Consider the following 17,899-nt stretch of genomic DNA (forward strand, 5'->3'; position numbering starts at 1 on the left):
TTCTCCCTCTTTCTATCCCCCCTTTCGCTCTCTCCCTCCCTCCCTCTCTCTCTCTCTCTCCCTTGCCCCTCTCTCCCTCCCTCTCTCTCCCCCTGTGCCTCTCCCTCCCTCTCTCTCCCCCTGTGCCTCTCCCTCCCTCTCTCTCCGAGTTGAGGGGGGATAATTCCCCTTTGGAATTAAAATGATCAAAATCATCCCCCTTCTGAAACATCCATCCCCCCTTCCCATCCCGTTATTTTATCAGTTAATGTGGAAATATTACCGCTATTTCATTATAGTGCATTCCATTTACAATTCGGCACAACGTTACTTTTCCCAGGGACAGATTTGACAGTGACACTTCATTCTCGGGCACTTTGCTATTCGCTTGGTGCAAGAGTCTACATCCATTCTACTTCCGCTCACTCCAGTGTGTGGGTCTTTGCTTCCGGCGAGATGGTGATGTTTTACAGCCGATTTCTACAAGACCTGCCCAAGCTAAAAAAACTGAAGTCATAACAAAACCTGAGTTCATGTCACCATGCTGTCCAACTCATGCACACAGGCAGACAATAGATATAACAGACTACCTCAACTTAATTACTTTATTCCATTTACTGTGCAGTGTACCTCTATTTATTGTTTTTTGCACATTTGTATTTTTTAAATTGTTACAGATTTGTATTCTATGTAGGGCTAATTTGTATAATTGTTATTTTATTTATATTCTATTTGTCACCTTATTTTAATATCACTGCCACTTTGGCATTTCACTGTGTTTCTTTCCTTATTAAATTCTACATATTCTGGTGTTATTACTGGTGCATTTTCATTTCAAGTCAGTAAAAACCCAAAGCTAATGTAATGAGGACAATGACAAAAAGCATGTTGGTTTAAGAAGCAAGATCTTTAATTAATTTCTTAGTAGTCCTTGCCCATTCACCAACGGCCCATTCTGGTAATTGACCAGGAAGCAGGCCACGCTTAACAATTAATCTATGTTCCCGCATATAGACAGTTGTACGACCTTGTCGAACAGTTTGTTCTCCTTCAACCTCCTTATACACCTCTCCATAGGCAGTCTCAGACGTGCAATCACCTGTGTCTGCCTGACATCCTCTTAACTCATTTGTTGTTTGTTGCTGAGGAAGGCCGGTAAACCTTACAAGGAACAAGGTTGTCCACAACAAATCCGTTGTCCACAATGATCGCCATACCTGGCTTCAACAGCTTCACAATCCCTGACAGCTTGAAGATCTCGCGATCACTCTTGGAGCCTGCATACAGTCCAGACACGAAGGTGACAGCACCGTGGGGTGCCATGCCAACCATGGCCTTGAATGTAGTGTGTGATTTGTAGAACGAGAAAACCTCACTCTGAAGGAGCAGAGAGGATGGCATCTGACAGAAAAAATCTCAGTATAATCAGTGGCGAACTTAGCCCTTTGGGGGCTCCAGGCGAACAGTCATTTGGGGGCCCCTGCATCTACCGGTCTCAGTACCTTATATCGCATAATGAGATACTCCATACAAGGGATGAACAAAAGTCACAATCCTTCTTTCATGCAAATGTTAATTATCTATTTACAAATTGAGAATAACATACAAAACAATAAGATTAGTTATGTTGACACATTACACTGACTGTTAACCATAAGTCCTCATTTACCTGAGGGTTTCCAGTAGCTCACAGCAGCTATCTGCTGTGAGCTACTGGAAACCACTACTGGAAACCCACTGATAGCTGCGTCCAGCTATCACTATATTTCCTTTGCTCTTCAGACCTTTCATGGTTGATTAGATGCATTGCAAGGTTATTCTAGTCTTTAAATCCTTCCTCACTCAGTTGTTTTTGTTTTCCAGAAAGGCAACAACAAAAGCAAAAAACACGGTCTGCACTTTCACTGTAGACTAACCAAGACCTGTTCACCCTCTCACCATTTTTCATTACTATGTAATAGTATGCTTTTGTGAATCTGCGGCCCTTGGGCCAGAGTGCTGGGTCATCCACAAGAATATGTGTGCACCTGCCCAAGACACAGCAGCTTGGGCCAGAGTGCTGGGTCATCCACAGGAATATGTGTCTCGCAGTCATTGTTATCGTTATTGTCATAAATTTCAATAACCAAAGTGGAAGAAGGAGAGTGAGAAATATTCACTACCAGTTGTGCATCATCTCCGTCAGTTTGTTGACACACGTCATTAGCATCGCTGCTGGCTGAGCCAGAGCCACTTGGAATGAAAGGAGCAGTATCGTGACAGCAAACGACGTTGACGGCTGCTCTTGATCCGCCGACGGTCCCGCTGCCACTGCGGTGGCTGTAAAACAGCTGGATAGCTTTGGCAGCTTTGAAAGAAAGTCCTGCCTTTGGTCTTTCTTTTTATGTGACCCGCTTTCGTACGATCGCTTCATGTTTCACTCGATTTATGTCTCACTCGATTTCTCTCTCTCTCTCTCTTACCGCTTACTGTTTTGAATTTGACATAATTTCCGCATACGCATGATGAGCGTGATGCGCGTAACATGGAATAGTCCATGTAGTGCAGACTGAAGGGGGGTGCACACGGAAAGATCGTCAAAACATGAGTAATAATTAGACATCCCGATGCTACTATTGTGAAGAGATTTTTATAAAAATAATAAATATGGGGACAAAATATATGCATTGGGGCCCTCTTGACCAGATCAATATTGTAAATAAGAAACTGTTCTTAATGTTTTATCGGGAAAAATAAAGGTAAAAAAAAAAAAAATTGGGGGCCCCAAAAACCTTCTATGGGGCCCGGGGCTCCAGGCAAATGCCTGGTTTGCCTAATAGTACGGCCCGCCCCTGAGTATAATCAAGGACCACGTATGTGTCAGAAAAAGCTGCAAACTCAGGTGGCAGGTGAGCTCTCACTATCTCTGGATGAACCCAAAGGTGCTTGCTTTCCAGCAGGCAGTAAAGGAAATGGGTCCATGTAGAGATTATCCGACCTGCAGTAGTGCGATGAAAGTTTAACCTCTCTGCAAGGTCCCTAAGAGGAAAACCCACTGACAGGTACATCATGGAAAATCGTGGACAATATGGACATCTTCTCATTTTCCTTCTTATTTGCATGGGAGCTTCACAACTTCCGGCAGTGAATTATATTTGATAATTCACCGTTGCCTGTCAAGTGCTGTTTCTGAAATCGTGCACTTACATTGAGTGCAGTTCATTATCCCTACAGTGCACTTACTTATAGGCGCAGTGCTCTCATTTCTACAGTACACTGTCAAAACAGCCTTCCCGCACCTACCGGAAATGAGTTTGCAGTTTGACGGTTCTTCTTCTGCGGTATTTATTTTTTTCTGCTTGATCATTTCCATTAGTCGCCTGTATGAGAGATCTAGCAGTATTCACGCTATCGTTCTTGATACCAACTGATCACAGAATTAACAACATAAAAACAATGGTCGGATACAGCCCAAAACATTGTAGTTGTACTGAAAAACAAACCAAATATGTGTCATTTCATTTACATTTGTAGAGCACGTCAGTCTCATATGTTACAATACATACCTCCATTTTCCGATTTGAAATTTCCGCCCCCTCCGCTACGTATACAAGATGGCGGCCGTTGAGAGTGGAAAGTGTCCATCGGTCCACACTCAAGTTTTAGGTAGTTTTGAGTGCGCCACCGAGTTACTTCCAGGGCACTGCGTTTTGGCACACGCTCCGTTTTTGCTCAAAGTGCACTCAAAAAAGTAAGCGTAAGTATAGAAATGCGCGATTTCAGACACAGTACAGGTAAACAAAGGATTTTTTGCCTCTAATGGCGTCTTCGGTGTAACTCCGCAAGTAGTCCGGTAACTTGTCAACCCCAGCGTCTTCAGTTGCTAAGCGACGTCAACGTTTTTGGCAGACTATTAAATCTGCTGATCTAGGCTACGCAGGCCTACGCAACTAACTCAATGTAGCCGCTAACAGTTACCGCACATATTTGAAAAAGGAAGCTGGATGAGTTTCCGCTAGCTTACTTTAGCCCACCAACAGTCTCCTCTGCCAAATCGGATACAACACCGACGTCTCCTGATGTTGTCGTTGGAGTAGACCCTGGACGACAATCTGAGCCTGAGCCCGTTGCTAGTAGCTCCGTCATGGGCCTGGGCCTGGCAGGACCTGCAGCGGCCACGGTGCAGAGGCTACCAGCAGCCGGTCAAGTGCAACTGCGACTGGGGCCGTATTTGGGCCACAACTGCCTGTCGGATCAGTGCGTGTGAGTGACCTCGGCACGGACAAACCCAACTCAAAATGTTTGGTTCAATAAAACAATCATTTTCCTCTAGCTGGTATTTAAACAGGGACTGGCTTGAGTACTCGGTGGAAAAGGATGCCGCATTTTGTTATGCCTGCAGGAACTTCAAATCTGTATCATCGGATGCAACCTTCTCCATTAAGGGATTTATGATTGGAAACATGCAATTGAAACAGGCAAGGGCTTAAATAGGCATGCAGCTTCAAAGAAACATTTAGCCTGTGAAGCAATGTGGAGAGATTCAGAAATATGTTGAGAGACAGGGAAAGAGATTTAAACTCTCTTAAATTCAGAGCAACTGGCGCTCAACAGATATTACATGTCAGCCCCAATTGATTTGCTGGAGTATTTAGTGGTGAATCAATTGCCATTACGTGGAGATAATGCTGGTTTTGCCAGTGTGCTAGATGAAAATAGTTCCATGGGGCTGTTCTTGTCTCTCTTCGAGTACACAATGCGCAAAGATCCAGAACTGACAAGGATAACAAAAACAATCCCACATAATGCACGCTATACCAGCCACACAGATACAGAACGAGATTATTGAAATGATGAGCAAACTTGTGACAGAGGAGATAGTGCGACAAGTCGGCGATAGCTGGTTTTTAATTAAAGTGGATGGCACACGGGATCCTTTGGGCCAAGAAAATATATCTGTAGTTGTGCGTTTTGTTGACGAAAACGATGGTGTGTGTGAACGCCTCTTGGTAATGGCAGCATCTGAGAAAGGCTCTGACAGGTGTCATCATTGATGAGCTCACCAGCGCCGGACTCAGCACAGACAAAATCCTGAGTCAGGTTTATGATGGCGCATCACTCATGTCTGGCAGGCATGGGGGTATGCAGAAATTGCTCCAAAACAAGCTGGATCGTAACATACCATATATTCATTGCTTTAATCACCAACTTCATCTGGTTGTGATTCATGCCATGTCCAGTGAAGCAGCTGTCGAGGACTATGCAACATGCTGTACAACTTCATCAGGAAGCCAACCTTGGCTGTTCTGTACAAAGGCGAGACCCTGAAACGTCTCTTGGACCAGAGATGGACTGGCCACTTGGCAACGGTAAAAGTTGTGGTGAAGAGTTTTCACGACATATCGACATTACTGGCCTAGGTGGAAAACACACAAAGCCTTGGAGCCGAGGTTCGCATCGAGGTTACGGGGCTGCTTCGTGCCATTACGCTGCACAGTTTTCTTTTCATTGCGTACCTTGTTAAGAAACTGTTGTCACTTTGGCACTATTGGCAATGCATATCCCTGTTAACTGCTTTTTATGTGCTGCGCGAATAGAGGATAGGAACATTCAAAATATACATAATACCTAATAATAATTGTGCCCCCCTATGCATTTCATATGCCCCCCTTAAGACTCAGGTCTGGCGACGGGTCTGCATAAACCTACGACTCTTAGCATGCACGTCATGTTACCACATTTATTACCTACCGTTGTTCTGATGCTGGCAGAGGCGATCTTGGCGCTGGTTATGCAAATCATCTTGTCAGTCACAGCAGGTTCAATTTATCTCCAAAATGCCATGAAACATCTGTAAGAGGCAAACCAGTTGTAAAAGCGCACTTCCTCATCTGATGCAGATTGCAGACAGACGCTCTGTCTATCCCAAAACGCTGGCGAAGATTGAGAAGTTCCAACTGCTGTTGAAGCTCCCTAATCTGGCGACATAGAGCTTTGTTCTATTCGGCCAAATGACTCGCCCTCGCTCCCGTTTGAGGGACAACACAGTAGTCATGATCTGGAGCCATTTCGGTCTCCATCTCCAAGTCCGAGTCTGGCCTGGGGGGGGAACTATCGGCCCGCGGACGTCGTTCCCAGACACTCAGCCTGGGCGCAGGTAGTTTGTACCCATTCCACGTAAAGTAAACTGGCAGTCACATCAACATCAGTCTGTTTAAAATGCAGACTACTGACCCGAGTGTTTTTGGTCGGGTTGAACTCATCCCTCCGGATTCTCCGCTTCCGCTCAGCCCGTACCGCAGCGTCAACGGGGAATGAATGAAAGCTAACTTTCTTGTTGTACCGTGACGAAACGGTACACAATGGCACACAACAATGAAGTCCTGAGGCTCTCACCCTTTGAAAGGCAAGTCGCCTCACTCGAATCCTAAAACTCATTGTGTAACTGAAAAAAAATATCTCTTTGGTAAACTAACTCTTTGGTAAACAAACATGCTTGCTCTCGCTCTGTTTCGCTGTAGTTGTCAGATCACCGGAAGTTTGGACCGGAAGTACTGGCCTACACACTCAAATTAGATGTATTGCTGCGCGTCTGCGTACTTGCGCAATAGAGCCTTCACGGGCTCTCCTTCCACACGTACGAGACAGACACTGGTAGAGTGAAGCTGTCTCTGCATCTCAGATATCGCTTCCACAGGCAACTCTGTTCCCTTTTCTCCCTTTCATTCCAACCCGTGAGCAACGCTAGTCTCCCTTCTCTGCCGAATGCATTTTTGAAAAAAAAGAATAAGAATCATTTAAATCCTTAAAAGTGATGCATGCCTGCAAATCGTGTGATGCGTCCGATCAGCTGCGTTTTTGGGGATAAAATACGATTTTATCTTTTTCTTTCTTTTTTTTATTTTATCCCAAAAAATATATAATTATATAATACTACTACTACTACTACTACTAATAATAATAGTAAAATAATAATAATGATCACACCGTTGGTCTCCCACCATATGCGCTGTTATCAGCACAAATTATCTGTCCCTAAAAGTTAAAATCCACCATCCCCCCAGGCATTTTTTTACAACTCGACCACTGCCCCCTGACCCTCTCTCCCTCCCTCTCTCTCTCTGGGCCTTTCTCAATTTGCGTTCTTTTCTGTACTTGTGTGCTTGCGTTCTTGTGAAATGTTATCAGTGGAAGCCCAAGTACCGTTCCAATTCAAATTTCGCATCTGGCCGAAATATCGAGACTGCATCGATGGTGACTTGTGTGGACTTGGGACCGTTAAATATCCCAGGGTGCATTTCGCAGCATAACGATGGCTGACAACATTGAGAAGACCCACAACTGTAAGCAATTATTTGTAACGTTTTTATTAGGCAATAGAATTCCCCAACCTGTCAAATCCTACTCCACATTTTCTCTGAGGTTTTAATTTTTTTGGAGCGGAACAGCTAGCTTGCCCCGCCAGATTCAGCAATCAGTCCTCAGTTCATGGACCTATTTTAAAAACCTCAGGTAGATAGCCGTTACTCTACAGGACATTTGTCATTGTTAAACTTCATATAATAGCCTTTATCATGCACTAAATTAATATAGGCTTATATACACGTTATATTTTATCAAGGGACAAATGAAGAAACAAGGGCCCTCATCGAGTGGCAGGCGGCAAATGAGGCGCTATTCACTGGCCGCCGCAACTCATCAGTTGCGGGATGGGAGTGAGTATTGATTGATTGATTAGTATGAATAATATGTTATATGTTATTAAAGTGGCATGTGAATGTGCTTTTCTAGGGACTTTATCTCCACTTCTGGCCTGGTTATTACCACCAAACAGGCCCAAAAGAAATGGAACAATTTAAAGGGCAACTACAAAGTAAGTAAACATTGCCTGTTTATCTGCTTTGTATTATATACTGATAGAGCTTTCCAGGGAATCCTTCATATGAAATTAACCTACACACAATACCATTTCAGTGGCCCTTTAAATAGAGTAACTGTAATTAAGTGTGTTATATATCCCGATCCTGTTTTCAGGAGCTTAGGGACCCCCCCACAGGCAGAGGGGTAGAGGCCGGTACAGCTACTGCTGGCATCTGGCAGTGGTATGGTGCCATGGATACTTTACTCCAGGGGCAGCACTCCATCAGTCGCCCCTGGTTGTTGCAGAAAACACGTCTGCGACTACAGGTGGGGTAGTTAGCTCACCGGCTTCTACCTCTTCTGCTGAAGAGGTCCGTGGCAGCAGCACCAGCAGAAAAAGACCCAGAGACTCTTTGCTGGAGCTTTTGAAGGAGCAGGGACAAAGAGAAGAGCAGAGAGAGAGAGAGAGAGAGAGAGGCAGTGGCGAGAGAGGAGGAGAGGGAAAGGGCAGCATCAGTAAGGAATGGTACCTGGCTCTGTTTGAGAAATTAATTGATAAATTGTAATTAAATCACATTTTATTCATCTGCTCATTCTTGATAGCAACAGTGTATTTTTTATCTATTTTACATTTCACATGTACACTGGCAAATTCTGAGTTACACAAGGACTTCAGGAGCCAAGAGTTTCAAGAAGAAAATCGCTGCTTTATTAAGCATGAAATAACGGAGAAGATATCTGCTGAAAGTTGAGACTCATTCAGCATCAACAACATTGCAACCAAAAAACAAACAATTTATTTTCATTACAAATATGTAAATTTATTGACAAAGCTAGCTTTTATGTAAACTATCTAAACTGTAGTTAACATTACTGAACCGATTGGGCAGGCAAACTGTACATGCAAAGCAGAATATAACATTTTTCATTACAAATATGTACATTTATTTACAAAGCTAAATTTAATTTAAACTCTCTAAACTGTAGTTGACATTATGAACCGAATGGGCAGGCAAACTGTACATGCAAAGCAGAATATTATTTACGGGGGGGGGGGTTCTGTGTGTGTGTGTGTGACTAAGGCCCCGTCCACACAAAGCCAATTTCATGGCGAAACCGCAAAGGTCTTGTACGGTTCGGCCTTCCGTCCACACGAAGCCGGCGAATCCGCTGACCGAAACAGAAACTTCTGAAACCACCCTCGGAGGTGGTTTCAAATCTACCCGGTTTCGTTTTGGATTCGTGTGGACGCCTGAAACCGACTGAAACCGTAAACCATGACGTCATCGCCCCACCCCTCGACCCTCTAGCCAATGACTGTTAAGCCTGCGGAGTCTCAGAACTCACAACAACAAGGATTTCTGTAGCAGAAGCAGCGCCCCTTATGGGCCTGGAATGTGTACTACAGCGTTTCTACAGATCTACCCGGTTTCGCTTGACTCCGTCTTTACGGAGATACTGCGAAACCGGATAGATCGAAACCGTAAGGGTTTCGCCTGTTTCGGCTTCGTGTGGACGGGGCCTAAAGGTATTCATGTTCTGCCAGGCAAACATCCACTCCTGCAGGAGCAGAAACCTGGGCAGCAAGCCTCGCTCGCAATGCATTCCCCGACAGGTCCCTGTCATCTGCCTCCACGGGATCACCTGGGCCATCCTCCTCCTCCTCCTCCTCCTCCTCCTCCTCCTCCTCCTCCTCCTCCTCCTCCTCCTCCTCCTCCTCCTCCAAGATATCCCCTGCTGCCATGCAAATGTTGTGCAGGATGCAGCAGGCACCTACCACCTTGGGGGCAAACAGAGACCGGATCTCCAGATACCGCAGGAAGATGGCTCGCCAGCGGGTTTTGAGGATCCCAAATGACCTCTCCACAATGCTACGCCCTCTGGCGTGGTGCTTGTCGTAGCGGCCTTCCACATGACCTGGTAATCAAAATTCACATGGATAAATCTAACAATTTGTTTCTGTGCATGTGTGACACACGAGAAGGTGCTTACCGGCTACAGGGTGGCGGTATGGTGTCATAATGGTCACGGGTCGCTGCAGGCATGGGTACCCTCCATCACCCAGCAAGAAGTACCCAGCTGGTGGGTACAGGGCCTGCCTATAAAAGGGAGAACGCCGGAGCACGAGTGCATCATGCACTGACCCCGGGTTCCCGATGTATACGTCAATAAATTTGCCGTTTCCATCACAGATGCCCTGCAGGATGACAGAAGTGAAGAGCTTCCTGTTGAAGTAGCTCTTCTTCTGCTCTGCAGGTGGCAAAACTTTGATGTGGCATCCATCAATGGCCCCAGCAGCACATCTGAAGGCCTCGTGACCTGCTAGTGAGCAAAGCCAGCCCCCACCTCCTCAGTGCCTCCTCTGCCTTGGGGAAATGAATCACCCTTTGGAGGATGGCCATCATCTCCTCCATCACGCCATGGACCGTCCTGAAGACTGTGGACAGGGGCATCCCAAAGGCGTCTGCCGTCACCCTGTACGATGCTCCACAGGCCAGGCAGTAAACCGTCACCACCTTCTCCACCTCATGGCTCCATCCATGGGCTTTTTGCCGGGGCAGCAAGGCAAGCATCCGGTTGAAGCTCTCCCTGGAGAGCCTGAGGGCTGGCATCAGGTCCCCTCCAGAGAAAAATACAGACAGGATGGGCACAGTGGTGTTCAGCTGTGTGTACAGCTGTGAGCTGCTTTGGTCCTGGTACCAAAAAAATGCAAATATATTTTTAGATGCTGGTATATGCCCATGGTTAGGTTAATGTATTTATATATATTGCTTATTCGTGTACTTTAATGTACAATAAATTGCTATTATGTATTTAATTAATGTTTTGTCTGCTGCATAGCTGAATTAAAAATCTATTTAAGATTTTGCTTGTGTAATCATTGAAAAGGTACGGGTAAATTCACCAAAGGAATCTTTCCTAGGCCTAGTTTTAGTACATTTCAGCCTGTTTTATATGTTGTGTGTAGCTTTAAGGGGCTTAAACTTTCTACCCTGTGGTAAAATGACAAATTCACCCATTACAGTCAAGTGTATACATCAATATTAACCGATAAATTGAAAGGTTTAAAACAAGCCATATCAATAAAACACATACGTGAGACAGACGACTGAGGATGGCTCTTCTCCTTAGCCTCCCCCCCCCATCCTAGCTCTCCGCTCGACAATTTGCCTCCTCAGTTAGGCAGCCTCCTCTTCTGCTCGCCGGTAGAGTAAACCCATCCCAACGGCAATCCCGGTCCGATCCATCATATGATTTGAAACAATAGCAATAACCTACTCTCCAACAATAACTGCTACAATATTTTTCCCGCCACTGGCTTGATATGTACACAGTTTCCCGCCAACGACAGAGGAAAATATCTATATATATATATATGTATAAAGTTGTGTGTGTAGCTTATACACACGACACGCATATCTTTTCATTTATATTCATTCAGAATACATATATACTATTTGAAAATGAAAGAGCCTGGGGTTTTGTTTTATATAATTTGTTTATATTGTTCAGTAAATGCCTAAATTAGGCCGTAGCACAGTTAACAGACGAGCTGAGATGGTGACGTCATCGAGTCCGCTGCTGTTCCAATTGCAGGTGCGTACTCCCGTCCTCGGAAGTGTGTGCTTGAAGTCCGGACTTGCCAAGTACGAACTTCCAAGTCCGCGAGTCCATAGTACGCGTACTTGGAATTGAGAAAGGGCCTCTGTCTCTCTCCTCCCCCCTCTCCCTCCCTCCCTCTCTCTCTCCCCCCCTCTCCCCCTAGGTGCTGATATCCACTATTTGAACACCACAGCTCTGATCAGAGGTCAGCTCCATGCCTCCTTCTGGGTGGTGGACAGGAAGCACCTGTACTTCGGCAGCGCTACAATGAACTGGAGATCCCTGGCTACGGTATGCACCGCGTACGCACCCATACACATGCATGCACACATACCTGCCAACACACACAAACTCACACACCAAAACAAACAAACTATACTTCTCCCTTTCTGAACAAACAGTAGTTTGTAGTTGCTTAATTTGTTCTGCTTAAAAGATAGGGGAGATGCATGGCTTGGTGCTTTCCATAATCAGAGCGTTTAATCTTCCATCTGCTTCCTGGATGGCTCATTAAACATCCTACTTGTTTGACAGGGTTTAAAGGGACAGCCTGAGAGGTAGAAATGTATAAACAAACTTTTAGATTGTTGGCTGAAAATGTATATCTGATTAATAAGGAGTACGATTAACCATTTGTACACGTAATGCTATAAATGAGTTATATATAAATGATTTGCCATCAGTAAGTGGATCCGAGGCAAGGTGAATCTCTCTGTGAGATATTGTGTGTTCTGACATGAGTTGCTGTGACCTCCCCTCAGAGAAAGGAGCTGGGAGTGTTGGTGTACGACTGCAGCTGTCTGGCTCTGGACCTGCACAAGGTGTTCAGCCTGTACTGGGGCCTCCAGTACAAAGACTTCATCCCCTCCTTCTGGTCAAAGCGGGTGTTTGCGCTCTACAACCGGGACTCTCCTCTGGATCTGACCCTGAACAGCACTAAAGCTCAGGCCTACATCTCGGTGAGTCATGACCCAGAGATCATACACTATCCTGCTGAAGAATAAAATGTATAGCAAGGTCTTACTGGGAGTCTTTCAGCTACCAAGGTGAATAAGTCGATTTGAATTGACAATTTCATCAGCTTTATTTCATTACCTAGTTTCAAATATACAGAGACATGAATCCAATCATCTTTTGGCAGTGACGAGCAGAGTAGAGTCAGGCTCATCTTACCTTAAATGTGACAAAATGATATCTTCCTACCTAGGGTACCTAGGGTTTGTTTCAGGTTAGAACACCTAGGCCAAGACATCAGGTGTCTCCACCGCCATTTTCCCGTTGGTAGCAGCTATATTTGGCTTTTGCTGCTAGCCCACTCCACCAGAGAATTTCTGTTGGCCCCAGTGTATCCAGGAGTAGGGGGAGTGTCAGGGATGGTTTGAAGGAAGCGGTCAAGTTCTGCCTTGAACTGGATCAGGGTTGGGATTGACTTGACATTTTTGGGTACAGCGTTGTACAGAGCAGAGGCTGTTGATGAGAACGAGTGGAATCTCATTGTGTTGATGCTGCTATACTTGGAGCTTCCAAGCGGCCGTACACAGGTTACTCCTCGCCTCTCCGAGTGTTGGAACACCAGGTTGACGCTGTTGGGGATGGCACCGTGGTAGATTTTCCAGACAAGGATGACCATGTATCTTTCACGGCGGCATTGTAGCGAGTAGAGGTTAAGATGCTTGAGGCGGTCCCAGTAGCTGAGATACGAGCAACCGGCTGTCTTTGCAGTGAAAGAGCGCTGGATCGACTCAATCATGACAACGTCGCACTGCAGATGTGGTGACCAGAGAGCACAGCAGTACTCTACGATGGAGCGAACATAGGTCTTGAAGAGCAGTAGCATCGTGCTTTTGTCCCTGATCGAGAACGTCCTCAGAACCCAGCCGCCTTTTCGATCAGCCTCGGCTGTTTTTCTGGTGATGTGTTGCCGCCAATGGAGATCTTCGTCAAACAACACTCCAAGATCTTTGACGACATCGTCTGAGGAGATTACCAGTCCTGTTGATAGCGTGTACGGCTCCTGTAGATCTTGATTCTTCCCGTGCTGTAGGAGCTGGAACTTGGACTCATTTAGCTCCATGTTGTTGTTAGTTGCCCAACGAACAACTGCGTGGAGATCCTCCTGGAGCAGCTTGCAGTCTGTAGGGGAGCCGATGCTCTTGTAGAGCTTTGAGTCATCAGCGAATACCTTTATTTTGATGTGCTTAACGACAGAGAACAGATCGTTTATATACAAGATAAAGAGGAGTGGGCCCAGCACTGTGCCCTGCGGGACACCACTCAGAACTCTGATGACGTTAGATCTTACACCATCAATCACCGCATGCTGAGTTCTACCGCTGAGAAAGTTTGATAGCCAACGATGCACTTTTCCCTCGATGTAGTCGACCAGTTTAGCTCTGAAGACTCGCTCGAACATCTTGATGAGATGAGAGGTCAGAGAGACCGGCCGGTAATTGGCAGCAATCGATCTTTTTCCCTTCTTGAATAGTGGGATTACACTCTGGCTCTTGAACTTAGCGGCTATGTTGCCGGAGTCCAAAGATGCTCTCCAGAGCTGTGTGACCACTGGCGCAAGGACTTGTCCACATTCCTTGAGGATGATGGCAGGGAACTTATCCGGACCAACAGCCGAGTATCGGTCCATTGCTTTGATTGCACCCAGGACGTCTTGCTCGTCGAAAACAAGATCTGTTATTGACTGTGACTGTGCAACAAGCTTCGATACACGTACCTCAGCAAGGTTAGCTTTGTTAGGGTTGCTGAATGCCCTGGCGTATTGCTCTTGCAGGATGCTGCCCATCCTGACAGGGTCGGACTGGAGCTGGTTGTCGCTAACCAGTAGAGGTCCAACCGACGAGACTGGAGTTTTGAACTTTTTTGCAAAAGAGTAGAAAGCTTTAGGGTTTGTCTTGATCTTACTCAGTGCAATGAGCTCGTCTCTGAGGCGCTGCTTTTTTCATAAGCAGCTCAATGGCAGCCCGCTCATCATTGAGCTTGCGGAGTTTGGTACTGTTGCGAGGAGGAGAAGGGCCCTGGGACTTGTACTTGATGCAGTTAATCCTGGTGTTGAGTCGCTTCTTTTTCCGGAGTAGAGCTCTTCTTGATTTAGGGATCTTTGATGATTCAGAGACTTGGCGATGGTGGCTGTGTGAGGGGGCGTGCTTCTTACACACATCCACGATGATGCTTTCAAACAGGTCCCAAGCAACTTCTTGATGTGTCGAGCGGTTGATGACTGTAGACCAATCCGCAGACAATAGATCCCTGTTGATTGATTGCAGAGCTGAAGTTTATGTCATCGAGTTCCGATGAAGGGGTGAACTGGGGTGTTGCCACTTGATTCAGCAGGAACTGAGGATGAAGAAGGGTGCAGCACACGATATCGTGATCCGATTTCTCTGTCTTGGAGACCGATACACTGTGGATCAGATCTGTGTTGTTGGAGAGGATAAGGTCGAGGATATTCTGGTCATTCCGGGTAGGTTCATTAACTATCTGCTCCAGAAAGTTTGAGGACATGAACTCCAGGAGAGCTAGCTCCGAGCTCCTGTCAGAAGATGTAATGTTGGTCCCGGGCTTTGTAGATCTTGTAGACCAGTCAATGAACGGTAGGTTAAAGTCACCGGTGATATGTAGCTCGGGCGTACCTACTACGCTGTCGATAAATTCTTGAATGATGCGCAGACATTCGTCGAACTTATCGAAGGGTGCCGATGGTGGGCGATATACTCCGGCAAGGATGAAGTTGCTGTCTGCATTATAGCGCAACTTCACAGAAAGAGTTGGAGAACACTTTAACCGTGTCTGCGGGGATCGCCTGGTGAAGGTAAATGGCTACTCCACCTTGGGCACGCTTGTCACGGTCTGCCCGCAGGGCAATTTATCCGGGGCTACAGGTCTCGGCTTCGAGGTGATGGGGATTCAGATGGGTCTCCGTGACGATGAAGAAGGGAGTGTGCAGTGGGCTGGAATATATTTCCTCTTGGATAGATTTGATCTTTCATCGCTGGTTTTTGATCCCCGGGTTCATTCCCTGAACATTCAGAAGGAAACTGGATGATATGGGAAGAGGGAGAGCTCCTCCTACATTCCCTTGGGAGCTTGATATTGCAGGAACTGCGGTGGAATCTGTAGAGGATAGCCTGTGAACGATTGGGTCGGCAGGCTGTGGGTGGGATGATGGACCTCGGGTAGAAGGTGGAACTGGACTGGAGGAGGGGGATACATCTGTCAGTTGGGTTAGACTCGTAGCTGTTGCTGGACCATCATCGATTGAAGGGAAGATTGGATCAGCGCAGACAGATCTTTTGTCACCTCCTTGGTCAAGTCTGCTTTCATCTGAGCAAGGTGCTTCAGAAAATCCTCATTGTTCATCGGTTTCGAGGACGGGGGGTTGTTGATAGCTGGCGTCCTGTTTGGAGGCAAGGTTTCGTTACTGCTACGCTTGGATAGTCGAGCAGGTGATGATGTAGCCTTCTTTTTGAGAGGATTTGTATTTTTGTCAGTGGGCTGGGTCTTTTTGGGTGCTTTCACATCTTGAAGGCGCTTTACACCGCGGATGTGGATGAGCTTACAGTTCTTGTTGAAGCACATCATTGTAACGAGGCCATTCTAACAAAGTGTCGGGTGGAAGAAACGGCAGTTATCTCCACTCTTACAGCCCCTGCTGCCATCGGGGCCATTTCTCATGTATCTTTTGCACCAGGTGGGGTGGCAGTGCTTGCATGCGCCACCGGTGAGACCTGTGATACCGTGAGGGCACTCTTGCTTGAGAAGACGCGGACAAACCGTCTTGGACCGGTTGTATTCACTGTCTTTGTGGGGCTTCTTCTCTTTGGTATTATTCTCAGAGATGCGGGCAGAGTGAGGATGTTTTCGAGCTGGGGGGTTGATTCCCTCTGGCTTGGTTACCGGCTTGGTTTCCACCGGTTTGGCTTCCGGTGCGGTTTCCTCCGGCTTGGCATCCGGGGTGGTGTCCTCTGGGATTGTTTCCGGGCTGGTTTCTCTCGCTGGTTCCTGGTGGTCTGGAGGCGGAGGATTCTTACCCGAGAGGCACTCGCTGCATAGATAAACTACACCAGCTTCTTCATCCAGCTGGGCGTCTGTGTAGCATTCTTGATGACCAGGTCTGCGACACATGTAGCATGTTACCTCGCTGGAGGAAGAGTTAGCAGCGCTGTAGGGACAGTAGTCTTCTTTGCATTTGTTGCAGGGGATGTCACGTGCATCCTTGATGAATCGCACTATGGCCATAGCAGCAGCCATCTTGGATGTGCGGCTGGAGCTTTTGATCGCAGATATCCGTGTTGCCAGCGCTGGGTAGACATTGTCCATGGATTGGAGCAGCTTGATGGCAGACAATAGGTGTTTAAGCAGGAATGAGCTAGAACCACCAAGGAAGTCCACATTATGCTCCAGGGACTTTGTTGGTTGGTAGGCGTCAAGGAGAATTTTGGTCTCCGTGTTAGTTGCGAGGGCTTTGATTTTCCCGATGAGAAGCTCGTCTTTGGAGAAGTCAGAAGGCATGCTCGGTGCGGAGAACACTACCGGAAGGGCAGCTAGGACGGTAGTTAGCCTAGCCACCTAAACAGCTAAACAGCTCTCTCGGTAGGTGAGGTTGTTGTGTGTGGCAGCGATAGCTCAGAGCAACAGCAGTCTCCTTCCTGAATGTGAAAGTGATAGTAGAGAGACTAACAGCAGTAGAGAAGCCGGCGCTAGGCTAACAGCCGTAGAGAAGCCGGCGCTAGGCTAACAGTGGTAGAGAAGCCGGCGCCAGGCTAACAGCGGTAGAGGAGCCGGCGCCAGGCTAACAGCGGTAGAGAAGCCGGCGCTAGGCTAACAGCGGTAGGGAAGCCGGCGCTAGGCTAACAGTGGTAGAGAAGCCGGCGCTAGGCTAACAGCGGTAGAGAAGCCGGCGCTAGGCTAACAGCGGTAGAGAAGCCGGCGCTAGGCTAACGAATCTTCGAAAAGATTATTATCAAAAAATTTGCATCTCCACTGAAGAAAATGAATAATGTGTGCAGATGTCGAGGGAAAGTTCTCATTGATTTCAGCCCTTTTTCTAGCCCTCCTCTTGGCTGCTGGGGGATTTGAGGGACGTGAATGAGTGACGGCTAAAACTCCCTTCAGAGTGGAGTAATCCCCGGCCTGGGGCCGGTGACAGCCCTGTGAGGAAACCCAATACTCACTAGGGGTCCTCCGTCTTTCCTACTGCAGCGGGAGGACCTCACGCCGCCCGCACACAGGAAACACATGTTGGATGACTTTCAAATAAATCATGAGCAGAAGATGAAAACACATATTTTTCAAACGCCTCTCCCAGCGGGACAGCTGGTGAAAAGAGAGAACAATTCTGGGAAAAACGGGACGGGTGGCAACACTAATCGCTCCAACGGCACTTTCCCGAGTGATTTGTCTGCCAATGTTTCTTGTTTTGACAGTTGAGAGTTTCCTTAGTGACGAAGTGTCCGCTTGTGATTGG

At 46.8% G+C, this 17,899-nt stretch overlaps 1 protein-coding gene across 1 annotated transcript in view; it reads left to right on the forward strand.

Annotated features, from left to right (window-relative positions):
- Positions 1 to 17,899, forward strand: part of LOC115560067 (inactive phospholipase D5) — a 188,147-nt gene that overhangs the window by 91,584 nt on the left and 78,664 nt on the right. Inside the window, exons 5-6 of the mRNA XM_030379363.1 lie at positions 11,585 to 11,712; positions 12,183 to 12,380. Of these exons, the coding sequence (XP_030235223.1) occupies positions 11,585 to 11,712; positions 12,183 to 12,380 (326 nt within the window). The remainder of the gene's footprint in view (positions 1 to 11,584; positions 11,713 to 12,182; positions 12,381 to 17,899) is intronic.

The sequence above is a fragment of the Gadus morhua genome, chromosome 15, assembly GCF_902167405.1.
Source record: "Gadus morhua chromosome 15, gadMor3.0, whole genome shotgun sequence".
NCBI classification, from domain to species: Eukaryota; Metazoa; Chordata; class Actinopteri; order Gadiformes; family Gadidae; genus Gadus; species Gadus morhua.